General features: G+C 35.8%; 6 protein-coding genes across 6 annotated transcripts; 3 read left to right on the top strand and 3 right to left on the bottom strand.

Annotated features, from left to right (window-relative positions):
- Positions 1–627: 627 nt before the first annotated feature.
- Positions 628–2,061, bottom strand: IME4 (mRNA (N6-adenosine)-methyltransferase; the record flags this gene model as incomplete). The annotated part of the gene is made up of 1 exon (XM_071054794.1): positions 628–2,061. One exon carries the CDS (start codon positions 2,059–2,061, stop codon positions 628–630), a length of 1,434 nt encoding a protein of 477 aa, XP_070909487.1.
- A 990-nt stretch (positions 2,062–3,051) lies between these two features.
- On the top strand, positions 3,052–4,407 carry HOS2 (histone deacetylase HOS2; the record flags this gene model as incomplete). Its single annotated transcript, XM_071054793.1, has 1 exon — positions 3,052–4,407. The coding sequence occupies one exon, from the start codon at positions 3,052–3,054 to the stop codon at positions 4,405–4,407; it is 1,356 nt and encodes a 451-aa protein (XP_070909486.1).
- An 826-nt stretch (positions 4,408–5,233) lies between these two features.
- Positions 5,234–7,045, top strand: RNJ42_04628 (ERAD-associated E3 ubiquitin-protein ligase ASI1; the record flags this gene model as incomplete). The annotated part of the gene is made up of 1 exon (XM_071054792.1): positions 5,234–7,045. One exon carries the CDS (start codon positions 5,234–5,236, stop codon positions 7,043–7,045), a length of 1,812 nt encoding a protein of 603 aa, XP_070909485.1.
- Positions 7,046–8,586: 1,541 nt separating this feature from the next.
- Positions 8,587–10,365, bottom strand: ADE16 (bifunctional phosphoribosylaminoimidazolecarboxamide formyltransferase/IMP cyclohydrolase ADE16; the record flags this gene model as incomplete). The annotated part of the gene is made up of 1 exon (XM_071054791.1): positions 8,587–10,365. The coding sequence occupies one exon, from the start codon at positions 10,363–10,365 to the stop codon at positions 8,587–8,589; it is 1,779 nt and encodes a 592-aa protein (XP_070909484.1).
- A 915-nt stretch (positions 10,366–11,280) lies between these two features.
- On the bottom strand, positions 11,281–11,895 carry RPL15A (60S ribosomal protein eL15; the record flags this gene model as incomplete). The annotated part of the gene is made up of 1 exon (XM_071054790.1): positions 11,281–11,895. The coding sequence occupies one exon, from the start codon at positions 11,893–11,895 to the stop codon at positions 11,281–11,283; it is 615 nt and encodes a 204-aa protein (XP_070909483.1).
- A 625-nt stretch (positions 11,896–12,520) lies between these two features.
- RNJ42_04625 (uncharacterized protein) lies at positions 12,521–13,168 on the top strand (the record flags this gene model as incomplete). The annotated part of the gene is made up of 1 exon (XM_071054789.1): positions 12,521–13,168. The coding sequence occupies one exon, from the start codon at positions 12,521–12,523 to the stop codon at positions 13,166–13,168; it is 648 nt and encodes a 215-aa protein (XP_070909482.1).
- Positions 13,169–13,299: the final 131 nt, after the last annotated feature.

Genomic DNA, 13,299 nt, shown 5'->3' with positions numbered 1-13,299 from the left:
AGCCACACCTTAGAAACACACGTACCAACTGCTTTATAAAAACACAATTTGATGAATTTTTAGGAAGTACTAAAATTTTCAGGGAGATTCTTTTCAAAAAATTCCATTAATAAATTTACCCAGCTAATACTTAGACAGCACCGTACAAATGTGAAATAATTTGTTAATTGTATAAAGAGCGAAGATATTTTGAACTTTTTTTTCTCGATAATTTACTTTTACCCATTGAACAGTGTAATGTAAGGATGTTGCTAATAGTATGTAGGGGTGTAAACACAGTCACATAAGATTATCATATTGATCTACTTTATATTTTGAGAGCAAAACTAGTTGAAAGCAAAGAAAAATGGATGTAGTCAGCTAAGATAGTACGGCTGTGTCTAAGCTAATAATATGATAATTGGTCTTTCAAAAAAAATAAAAAAAGCCGGAATAATTTTGCGATTCCCCCGCACAATTGCGAAATAATAGAACTTATGATGAATTGCTTTGATAAATGTGATAAGAATAAATTGTTGTTCGATATATAAGAGCCAAATGACATTAAAGGATATAATATGTCAATTTGTTGGATAAAATGGAATGGAAATAACTATTAGCAATTCTATTTTGTTGTAATGGTTTTTCTTAGCATACAATTTTTCTTTTAATTTCTGGATCAACTAAATGCACGCCATCGAGCTGATTACCTATTGTTAACCATCCGGGCCTCAAATTGTGTGTTCTTCCAAATATCTCTAATTTCCTCGAGTGCAAACCAACTAACCGCTCTACAATTCCATAAAGATCATCAGGTTTGTGTGATGTCTCTCGTGTGGGTGCAACTATGAGGTCAACATCTACATTTCTGTTAATCCATGTGGGATCACCTTTAAGCCCTACTAGTAAATGCTCCTTTGAATGGTTTAGCCAGTGACCTGTCCTACCAGTGACAATTGTTCTTCCCAATTGATTAGTCTTTACCCAGGAGATTTCATTTGTTACTCGATAACCCCATTTTTGAAGAGACTCCTTCCCGAGCTCAATAGCCCTACCGGTAACCCAAAGTAATAAAACACCTTCGTCCTGTAAGATCTCTAAGGGTAGATTTAATAGCTCTGTATCGTTACAGGTACCATATGGTAAATTCATGTGAATATTCCATGCAGGGTCAGCGATGACAGCTGAGAACTTTCCAAGTGACTGTAGATCAAACTTTCGGACATCACATTGGATCCATTGTGGTGGAGTCACATACCTGGACAAGTTTGTACAACATTCTCCTCTTGTATACAGACATATTGCAGGATTAATAGCCCTAATTTCATTCTGTTCAGATAACTGTTTCTTGTACTTGATTTCCAATGCTTGTGGTATATATGGCAAATAATGTACGTATCTACAGGAGTGCATCTTATGACATGTGTCAAGGTAGGAACAGTCTCCCAACGAGACATCTGTTTTAGGTTTGATATTGGGAACAAAATGTATTTTATTTTGGACACAATGAATGAAGTCATCGCCATTGGTGATGAAATTTGACCACTTCAACGAAACAATCTTATTGTTTACAATAATCACACACTGTGCTAGAAGAGCTCTATGGTCCTGCCTATCACACCGTGGAACAATTGGAGTAGTGGGGTAAACAAATCGAGCTCGCTCGCTGGCTAGCATACATGCTTGCGTCTTCCTGTCCAATATATGCTGAATCCGGTACAAAAAATTACTCTCTTTATATTCAATTAGTCTGTTGAACTTGTCAGCCTTATTAACGCTTCTAGTTTCCTCTTTTTGCCGGACTCTTTTCTTGTTCTTTAATAAATGGTACAGCTCATTTAATATAACGGTGTCCACAAATCTAATAGCTTCCTCGCCTGAAATTGGATTAGTCTCTAAGACGAACGCACCCTTAGCAACCTCTCTGATCTCATGCATTATAGCAATAAAGCTCTCTTCTGTTAAATCCTTAGCATCAAAAAGACAATAGATTTGACTCAACTCACCATTGAGAGGCTCCCGTATCAGCTCAATATGATTTGTTAACAAGAAATTCACCACATCTGCTGTGTCTTTATGCATTTTGTCTTGATATAATAGCCCTTGCTTTCTTTCCTCCAAAAATACTAACCGTAGTTATATGTTTTATAAGACTGCTATATCAGCGGCTAAAATGTTTTGGAACTTAATTTTTTTACCCGGAGTATACACGTGCTAGATCTTTATTTTTCTAATCCTTAGCCGTTTTGAAGAGCGGCTAAAAACAAAGGAATTGATAAGCCATCTGGGTATTTATTAGTTTCTGTCAATCCTTTTCGCTGTTATTTATATGTATTGTGTTTTACAGACTCGTTATCATAGTCCACTGTCTATTTGTCATATTACTTGAATAAATTAACGGGATTTCTTTGTTAGGAAGACAACTGTTTTACGGGGGTGGGAAGTACGTTACAAAAAAAACAAAAAGATCCCTTTTTGGGAAGTTTGCATACAGAGTACCATATGAAAGAACAGACTTTAAATTATTGATAGAAATGATTAATTTTATTGCTCTGGTATAAGGCTACATCATGAGGTGCTTGAACCCATAAGAGTGGTAACCAAAGATAAATCAATCACGTTTTTGTCATACTAAACGACAGTTAAGCGGTTTTTTTTTCCATCATTTCTCTCTCATACTATTGTGAAGCTTCCCTGAAGCAAATTAAAAGTAAAAGTTTTGTTGTTTATATGGGGGTGTTTGAAAAGTACTAATCAACGTGTCTTCAATTTGTTTGAGATTAGGAACACTATATAACAGTTCTCAAGTGCTAATAAAGATTGTTATTTTTTGTTTTATTTTGAATACAGGTGTTAGTCTCTCCCGTGTAAATAAAGGATATAACGAATTGAGCTAAAACGAAAACGCTCAAATAAACATAAACTTTAAAATCATACATTACAATAAAAAAAACGGCATATTTTAGCCATCGGGCAGGAACAAAAAGCTAAACACAACTGCTACGTGATTAATTTTTTCTAAAAAAAAAAGATAAGATTTAACTGCTTCTCTGGTTAAATTGCATATAATTAATGTCTTCAACCACATTCAGTGTTGACAACAAAACCAAAGAATACCAACCTCTATATGAGTTTGGTTCAAACTATGCACCAAGAGTATCATACCATATAAATCCCGAAGTATCACATTACCATTATGGTGTTCGACACCCTATGAAACCGATTAGGTTGATGTTAACTGATCACTTGGTCTCTGGCTATGGTCTTCATAAAATTATGGATCTTTACAAGACAAGAAAGGCAACAGCCGAGGAAATGAGACAGTTTCATACCGAAGATTATGTCCAATTTCTTGCCAAAGTTACTCCAGAAAACTTAAACAAGCTACCGAGAGGTACCCTAGAAAAGTTCAATATAGGAGATGACTGTCCAATTTTCCCCAATTTATTTCAATACAGTTCATTATACACTGGTGCCTCTCTTGATGCATCCAGAAAACTAATAAACAATCAATCAGATATAGCCATTAATTGGTCAGGAGGTTTACATCATGCAAAGAAAAATAGCCCTTCTGGATTTTGTTATGTTAATGATATCGTACTTGCTATTTTAAACTTGTTACGTTACCATCCAAGAGTTCTATACATAGATATCGATCTACATCATGGTGATGGTGTACAAGAGGCATTTTATACAACAGATAGAGTCTACACTGTCTCTTTTCATAAATACAACGGTGAATTTTTTCCCGGTACTGGTAACTATGACGAAATTGGCTGTGCGAATGGTAAGCATTTTGCTATGAATGTTCCTTTAGAAGATGGTATTGATGATGATTCATATATTAACCTTTTCAAATCGATCATTGATCCTCTAATAACCTCCTTTAAACCAACTGTGATCCTGCAGCAATGTGGTGCTGACTCGTTAGGGCATGACAGATTAGGATGTTTCAATTTAAATATAAAAGCACATGGAGAATGTGTTAAATTTGTACGAAGCTTTGGGATCCCTATGCTAGTTGTTGGTGGTGGTGGATACACACCAAGAAATGTTTCACGTTTATGGGCTTACGAGACCGGTATACTCAATAATGTCCTACTGCCGGAAGATCTACCAGACGATCTCCCATTCAGGGAGAGTTTTGGTCCAGACTATTCTTTATATCCAGTGCTGGATAACCTATATGAGAACCGAAATAGCAAAAAATTTCTAGAAGATGTCCGTATTAGGTGCCTGGAGAATATCAGGTATATGCAAGGTGCACCTAGTGTAAGGATGGATGCAGAGAACATTCCTACTCAAGATATATCAGGATTGACGGAGGAAGAAGAGGAATTAATCAAAGAAATGAATGAAGATGACGAAAACTGGAGACTTGAACAGATAGAAAAAGAAAACACACAAATGATGGAGTTAATATCTTAATTGTAATTATATTTATCAACTAGGCTTTGTGATGAACAAACTTTTTTTTTTTTATTTTTTTTATTTTTTTTTTTTATAATTATTTTATTTTTTTTTTAATAATTACAGTATTCCAATAGTATTGAATGGATATTATTATGTTAATTTTTAAATTTTTTTATATATTTCCTGGGTATATTTCCGTTTCTATGCATTCCTTGTTTATTTTATACTGGTTATTAAAACTGCTATAACTTTCCATTCCGTTAAAGGAGGTCCCTGCATAACAATAAATTGTTTTTTATATGTTAATCTAAATATATAGTGCTAACTTATGTTATATCTTATTTTAGTTATATAATATAATAGTTTAAGGCTTATTTTTAGGTTCGTCAGTTCACACGTCCTGTAAAAACATCGTACAATTTTGAGATTGTCGTTCCGGTTTCCTGGATATGGTTTTGATACCTTAAAAGAAAAAATCTAGTGATGGCTACGAAATGTCAGATGAAACGTAACGACCATAAAACATAACTTATGAAGTTAGGTTTATTTAGTTGTATTTTAAATTAACCCACAATCTCGCTATTTAAAGAGACCTCGATAAGGACCTTGGTACTTTTGTTATTTTTTGAATTCTTTCAAATCCCAAACATAAGACCATCCAAAGAAGCAGTGGATAACCTTCTTATAACAAGGTCCTACTCTTCGGTAGAATATTTATTTGCCTTTCAATCATATTAATTTACACTGAATACTTTAAAGGGGTTTATTAAAGGTCATTTAATCTCCTCATATATCATATCCAATTTTTGTTGAATTTTTAAATATTTCGAAGTTAATAGTCATGTTCGAGCCTGAACTTATAAATGATATTTTTAATTTAGCAGCCAATCCATTGGCAATGGCGTACATTGTCTACTGGGTTAATTCACAAGTGATATCGAAATTATGTGCCATGAGGACCCGAATGGCTCCTGTAACTCTCCCTCTGTGGTCAAGAGTTTTACTTCATGGTACGTCAGCCTTTGGATTATTCACTTTACTATGCTATTCTGAATCGCTGATAGGTAGCTACGATAGGTTGAAAGTTATCCACGTATGCCGCCTCTGCTATTTTTGGCTTTTAGCCGCTAATTTAATTGAGAAGTTTTCATGTACAACTACGAATAAGAAACTACTAAATTCTACTTATGCTCACCCTCTTATTGTTGCTATCGAGATTCAGAACAGCTTAGATGGCTCAATACGTGATCTACGCAATTTACAACGAATTTCCATAAGATACAGCTTACTTGATAGTCTCTTTATTCATTGTATTGAATTATTTAATGCACGTGATAAACTATTCTTTTGTTCTGTGATTTCTGAACTTACTAAGATTGCCTCTTACTGCGAAATTGTGGTAGGTCCTGATTATGATAGCTCAATAAATTTTGGATACAACACTCGAGGCACTTTCGAAATTCTATTATCCACTCTCGTATTCATAGCGACATATCTTCCATACTTAGTTGCTAAAGTTGTTCGCTATAGCCCATTCGAAAAAGATGAGGGGATCAATAATCAGAGAAACCCAGATAAGCTGAAGTATTTCTATTTCTTTGACAATTTAAAGGTTGCCCTGGATTTTAGTACAGAACAAACAGTGACACAGGTTATGGAAACTTTCCTTGGTAGAATTGGCGGTTTACTACTCAATAAAGAAGAGTCTGTAGAGAATTCTATAGGCGGAGTGAATGTTCCAGAGAGCCTACACCATAGTTACCTTATCAGTGGTTATCTTAATATGGTGAAAGGCACACCAGAGGATATTGCTGAACAGAACCCAATGTCGGAGGAAAGTATGAAATGGAAGAAAATGTCATTATTTGACCAGTTTCTTTATTATTTGCCTATGACTGGCCCATTGTTTGCTCCAAACTTGAAATTTGTAGTGGGTTGTATATCCTTGCTGGCGAGGAAAACATTCCATTTTGTGAAACCCAAGAAGAACACTATAAAACTTGAAACTGACAACCAAACTCATATACCTAAAAACGATTTTAATGACTATATCACAGAAAACAATTACTATAAATTCTTAACTAAACCTGATCCATCAACAATGTCCATGCCTAATAAGAATGTCGACAATATTCTCCCTCTACTACTTCCAGAGGAAGATAACTCAAAAGACTATATACCAAGCGGTGATAATTCGGATGCAGAAGAAGAAATCGATGAAATCGAGGAAGCAAGAGACCTAAAAAAGGAGGTGATTGAACTAATCACCCCATTTAAGGAAGATTCGGAGACTTTAGATGGTATGACTTGGAATACTAGTGTCTGGTCAAGGTTTAAGTATCGCAATGACCTAAATTCGCCATTGACGAGAAATAAATACAGTGAATTAAATCCCGATGGTATATTAACAGAAGCCTTCGTTGAAAGAATCGGTAAAAGTGAATCTCAAAATAAAATGACTATTCAGTTTGATTCTGAAATCGACTTAAGTTGTGTGATTTGCAAAGATAACACTAGAAATATCGTCCTATGGCCTTGTCGATGCCTGGCCATATGTGATGGATGCCGTTATGCTATGGGTTCAAGAGGCTTCAAGAAATGTTGTTGCTGTAACACTGAAATTGAAGCCTACAGCAAGTTAAATATTGTTTAACATAAACAGTTTAACTTTATGCCATATTTTTTATGTTCACATTCTAAATCTGAAAATAGTAATTATATATATATACTTTACATCTCTCAATGTCTACAATGAAATGTAAAGAATAGTTAGTCAATCATAAAAACAATAATGTAGTCAAATAATTGTAGAATAGCGTACACATTGGATCTCTTCACCCCGTATACTGAGGATTAAGAATTAACCTATAATAATACTGAGAGGGAATGTTATTATCTTATTGCCTACTCTTTACAGACTTAATCCACATACCATCGATCTATTAATCAAGAATTATCAATACCTAACTGGACTAGATATATAGGGCTCGTATTTTATGATAAAACGATGTTGAGTTTCTACATTGAAAATTTTTTTTCCTTGGTATATAAAGAACATCCTATTTGTGATGAGATAGTTTTTCGATTGTTACTGTACTTTTATATAATTCTTTTCATTTTAAGATATAAAATCACCATAGTCCCGCGTTGGGTGAATCTAATAGGTAAGAGGAACAATGTGGCATGTCAGATGAAAGTCTGATATCCTACAGGATGTCCTTGCTATTGCTGCTTAACTTACCGACCAATCGCCCAACATTTTCAGCGCTCGAGAGGCAAAGTCTCAAGGAACTCGAGGTGCGTTTGATCTTTTCTTCTTTTCTTCGGGAAGGGAGGCCTTCCTTTCATTATACTTCTCCTCTGGCAACAGGGTTTTGAGTCGTTTTTGGAAGGGAGGTTTGGATCGGGCTGCCACCTTTGTAGTTGTTGCCATTACGTATATGGATGAGACAGAAGTAGCCCCGCTGACGGGTCACCAATAGTTAGATCAAGTGGAGTGCATGATCTTGAGCTCTCTTCTGGTGCAAGGCTTACCTGCAAAGGTATTTCTGAATCTAGTAGATTGAGTTCGATCATCTTTGTTGTCGCTTCACCGCAGTATATTCCTGAACACTATGTAGACCCTTGTTGGTCGATGATCATTTGGGTAAAACCATACTGCAGACAACTTTTTTTTATTAATTATTAATTGTATTTATATATATTTCGTAAGAATCCTTGAAATGTCGTAAGCTTTTTAATGCTAATTCCTAATAAAAGATGTTAAGACAGTTGATTAAACGACTTGCGCCGCTATTAGAATCATAAATTGGGGTTATCTCAGCATCAATTAAATATATTAGGTTCCCATCGCTTTTAGACTTCTGTAAGATAATCAAGAATTGTGATTAGAATGTAATGTAGATACTTAGTAATCTATTATATTAAAATAACAAAATGATAATTAGTGAAAATGACTAGATACACAATAGAACATTGACTTCCTATATTGTTTACATTCTAATTTTCCTTCACAAAATATGTTGATAAAAAGTTACAATAGTAAAAAGCAACAAACATATAAAAAAGATAATCCTTAGGGCTTTTAAAATATCTCAGCTAGTATTATAATTCTATGAAGTTTATTTTTTTTAGTTTTCAAATTTTAGTTGTATTAATTAAATGAAGAATTATTGAAGATGTCTATCCTTACTATCAATGGTGGAATAAACGAATTGGGTTTTCGACATAGACTAAGTCAAACGAGTCAGCTGCAGCGAATACAGCCTTATCTTGAACAGAACCAGATGGTGCTGCAATGTATTTAACACCAGATTTAACAGCTCTGTAGACATTATCTGGGAATGGGAAGAATGCATCTGATGATAAGGAAACGTTGTTTAGCTTTGACAGCCATTCCTTTCTCTCCTCTGGAGTCAAAGGTTCTGGAATTTCAGCAAACTTCGATTCGTATTCTGACTTTTCTGGTTCCTCTGTTGGAATTTGACCAGTAACAAATAAGTCAATAGCATTGGACTTATCTGGTCTCTTAACGCCCTTAGCCCACTTAATGCCCAACACTTTACGGTGCTGTCTAAACCACCAGTTGTCGGCCTTGTCACCAGCAAGTCTAGTACAGTGGATTCTGGATTGTTGACCAGCACCCAAACCAATTACCATACCATTCTTGGCGTAACAAACTGAGTTAGATTGTGTATATTTTAGAGCCAAAGAAGCAACAGTCAAATCAATTATAGCTTGTTCGGTCAAGTTCTTGTTAGCAGAAACAATCTCCTTGAAGGAAGATTGGTTAATAATAGCATCGTTTCTCTTCTGCTGTAGAGTGATACCGTAGACATCCCTGGACTCCATTTGATCTGGGATATAGTTTGGATCTATCTGTAGAATACAGTACTTACCATTCTTCTTCTTCTTCAAGATCTCTAGAGCCTCTGGTTCGAAACCAGGAGCAATAACACCATCGGATACTTCCTTGGAGATAATAGTGGCAGTTGGAACGTCCACAATGTTGGAAAGAGCGATCCAGTCACCGAAAGATGACATTCTGTCAGCACCACGGGCTCTAGCATAGGCACAAGCCAATGGAGACAAGTTGTCAATTTCAGAAACGAAATAAATTTGCTTCTCAACATCTGATAGAGGGATACCCACAGCAGCTCCAGCTGGGGAAACGTGCTTGAATGAAGCAGCAGCTGGCAAATTTAGAGATGCGGACAGCTCCTTGACCAATGGCCAAGAATTCAATGCATCTAACAAGTTGATGTAACCTGGAGACCCACACAGCACCTTGAATGGCAATTCTTCCAATTGAGTCACGAAGGCCTGGGCTGGTCTCTGGTGTGGGTTAGCACCGTAACGTAGAGGTAATTGAGCTCTACCCTCGGAATATTGCTTTCTGAAGAAATCAGAAATGGCAGCATCATAGTCAGCAGTGTGTTCGAAGGCCTTCAAAGCCAATCTGTTTCTCAACTCTTGTGACACTTCCCCGCTCTCCTTCAATTCCTGCAAGAAGATGGCATAATCGCTAGGATCAGACAATATAGTAACTCTAGTGTGGTTCTTGGCAGCAGCTCTCAACAAAGTAACACCACCAATATCTATCTCCTCTACGGCTTCTGGAACAGTCACACCAACCTTGGCAACGGTCTCCTTGAACGGATACAAGTTACATACAACAAAGTCGACTTTGTCAATGTGCTGATCCTTCAAATCCTTCTCATCACTCTCCAAATTTCTAGCAAGAATACCACCATGAATGGCAGGGTGTAGAGTCTTAACTCTACCGCCTAACATCTCAGGAGCATGTGTAATAGATGAGACATCCTCAACTGGGAAACCAGCCTCACGAACCATGTTGGCAGTACCACCAGAAGCCAAAATACGTACATTGTTCTCAATTAGCCCTTTAGCCAAATCTAATAGACCAGTCTTGTCATAAACCGACAAAATGGCAGTCTTTGTATAATTAGACATTGTGCTTTTTTTTTTTTCTTTTATATGGTTTTTATCTATATTTCCCTATATTTCCCCCCTAAAACTTAGCTTGACTCTACTGTTTTATTTCTTTCTTTCAAATTAGGAAATAGAGTTGTCTTATATATATATTTTTTCTGGTGTTTTATTTAATAGTTTATATTGAAATAAATTTATTTAATAGTCTTATGAAAAGAAATTAATTGAATTGATTGATTATATTATAGTTAACTTCTCTCTCTCTCTCTCTCTGTCTCTATCTCGTCCCCTTCCTGCCTAAACACTCCTGTCTAAGACCAAGTCCTCCCTCCCCTCTTCCTTCCTACTCGCCCCTTCTCCCTCTCTGGCCCTGTCTGGTTCGGGCTCTCTCTGGCTCTGTCTGGCTGCCTTAGTAGTCTTATTAAAAAGAACTTCTGCCTAATTCTTCTAGTACCCATGTCTCTCATAGGGTGGCAGGGTCAAAAATATAAATTATAAATAACTTCTACCACACATTGGGAACGTGACTCGTACCGGTAGATATTTTAAATCATTTGCACCAAAATTCATGACCCAGAATTAAAATTAAATCGTTAATTGAGTTGCGGAAAGAAAAAATAAATTGACCTCTCTAGTCTCTAGACTCTAGCCTCTTGTCTCTAGCCTCTAGCCTCTTCCCGTCTAGGCATCTGATTCTTGCTCCTATTCCTTTTGACTTTATTTGAAGTTTATTGGCTTTGTTGAGAATTGGGTGAAGGTTTTTTATAGTATTCAGTTGTATATAGATTATTATATATATTATTATATAAATAAAAAATTTCTTTTTTTTATCAATATTTTTGAAGTACTATTGTAGTCCTACACACAAGTTGGTGAAAAAATGTATCAGAAATATGCTTAATAATAAAAAAAAATTGGTTCTTTTCATTAGTGAGCTTATTTTCTGTATCTCCACAAGGACAAAGTGTTTTGTCTCTTCCAGGTCTTTCTTCTACCGGCTTGGGTGTTGTGGTATCTGTGACCCTTGTTGATACCTCTGGACTTCTTACCAGTGGCAGTCAAACCTCTAGCCTCACGGTGCTTGTGGACTGGGTTACAGATCCAGTTGTAACGAGCATCTCTTCTGATGGCCTTGTGTTGTGGGTCGACCAAGATGACTTCGAAGTACTTGTAGGTGGAGTCCTGGTTAACCCAGTAAGAGTTTAGAACTCTCAAGTTAGCAGCACGACGACCAACTCTCTCTTCAGCAGTAGCTCTCAAGGATCTTTGGTACTTCAACTCGTTGACACCTTGGTTAGTTGGCTTACCGTAAGTGGCACCCTTTGGAACAGGTCTCTTTCTGTTACCACGTCTAACTCTGACACGGTAGATAACGAAACCTTGCTTGGCCTTGTAACCCATTCTTCTAGCCTTGTCTGGTCTAGATGGTCTGGAGGCTCTGTGGATAACGTTCTTTTGTCTGTATTCCCAGACTCTGACTCTTTGCAAGAATCTTAGAACATCAGATTGCTTCTTTCTTTGCAATTCTTCCAAATACTTGTAGGCACCCATTGTGTTGATATGATATTGGTCGTGATTTCTTCTTTCTAAAACAAAATAAAAAAGAAGAAGAATGAAATAGGATTAAATAATAATAAAATTTACAATTGAAGTAAATGACAAAGAAAAAATAAAGAAAATTTAATAAATAAAAAAATTTTATCCAATTTATATAATATTTTCTCATGTTTCCTCATCGCTGAAAAAAAAAATTTTTTTCTTCACCGGCACAAATTGAAAAAAAAAAAAAAAATTAGCACAGTCACATGTTGTCATTGAATACGTGTCTGCGTCATATTCGTTAGTTGTGATATTATGTAGTACGATAGGTGAATGTGATTGTTCGTATAACGTATCCAAGTAGTATATAGCTATAGCCTTACTTAGGTTGGTCGGCTAAAATAGTTGAAAATGTTTAGTTAATAAAGTAGATATGAAGCTTAAGGGTTATATTTTTGTGTGCATGTAAGAGTGTACTTCTTTTATTACTTCCTTTTTTGTTTGTTAATATCAGCTTGGAGCATAATAATAGTCTTATGTTACATTGATAAGGTGCCTGTATGTAGAACAAAAATGTATAATGACTTATAAATGTTCTTTGTAGTTCTTGCTCTAATATATTAGAACAGATACGGTCATGTATGAGAAAATAAACTTAAGAAAAGTTATTATACCTAGTCCTAGGGCGTTGGAATGGCGTGTAGAGAGTGTAAAGAAATTAAATAGTGATAATACGGTTGTAGGTCTTCAGAAGAACAAGGTTTCAATTATTAAGAGGGGGAATCGTGCTTTAAAGACCTATTTCAATAAGATATTAAGTATCGTTGTTTCAATAAAGGGCGAAAACACAGCACCACCATCTGAACAAGATATAGAACAGGCTGAAAGAGTGCTGTTACCCCTTACTGGGGTTGTCGATTCACGCTTTAGTTTGAATCTTGGTCCAGAATTTGACCTACTCATAGAAAACTTAGAAGGTACAGAGGACAATACAACTCTCTCCAACGATGTTCCTCAGATCATCGACTATTATCTACGAACAGACCGAGAGGAGATCCAGTTATTGAAGCAACACAAGCTGAAGATCCTTCTCAGGAAAAAACTCATAGAACAACAGATAGCTGATTTGAACTCTATACTTTCTCGAAGAATGACCAAGTACCAGAATACACGGTACAAAGTTATGCAATTAGTCCAACACCTACAGGAACTGGAAAACGAACTGGAAAACAAAACTCTAAAATTAAACAACCTTAAACAGAATATGATGTGTTCAACCGAGTAATATTGTTATATAGGATAACTTTAGATCAAATAGCTCTAAGCTTGTTATTAATCAGCGTTGTAAAAGTTCTTATGCTTATTAGGGTTGTAGGCCTTTTTCTGGTGGAATTTTTTTACCCATAGTAATTTTTC

Source organism: Nakaseomyces bracarensis, assembly GCF_045282275.1.
Source record: "Nakaseomyces bracarensis strain CBM3 chromosome Unknown Scaff13_0, whole genome shotgun sequence".
Taxonomy (NCBI): domain Eukaryota; kingdom Fungi; phylum Ascomycota; class Saccharomycetes; order Saccharomycetales; family Saccharomycetaceae; genus Nakaseomyces; species Nakaseomyces bracarensis.
This window is presented reverse-complemented; position numbering and strand designations above follow the sequence as displayed.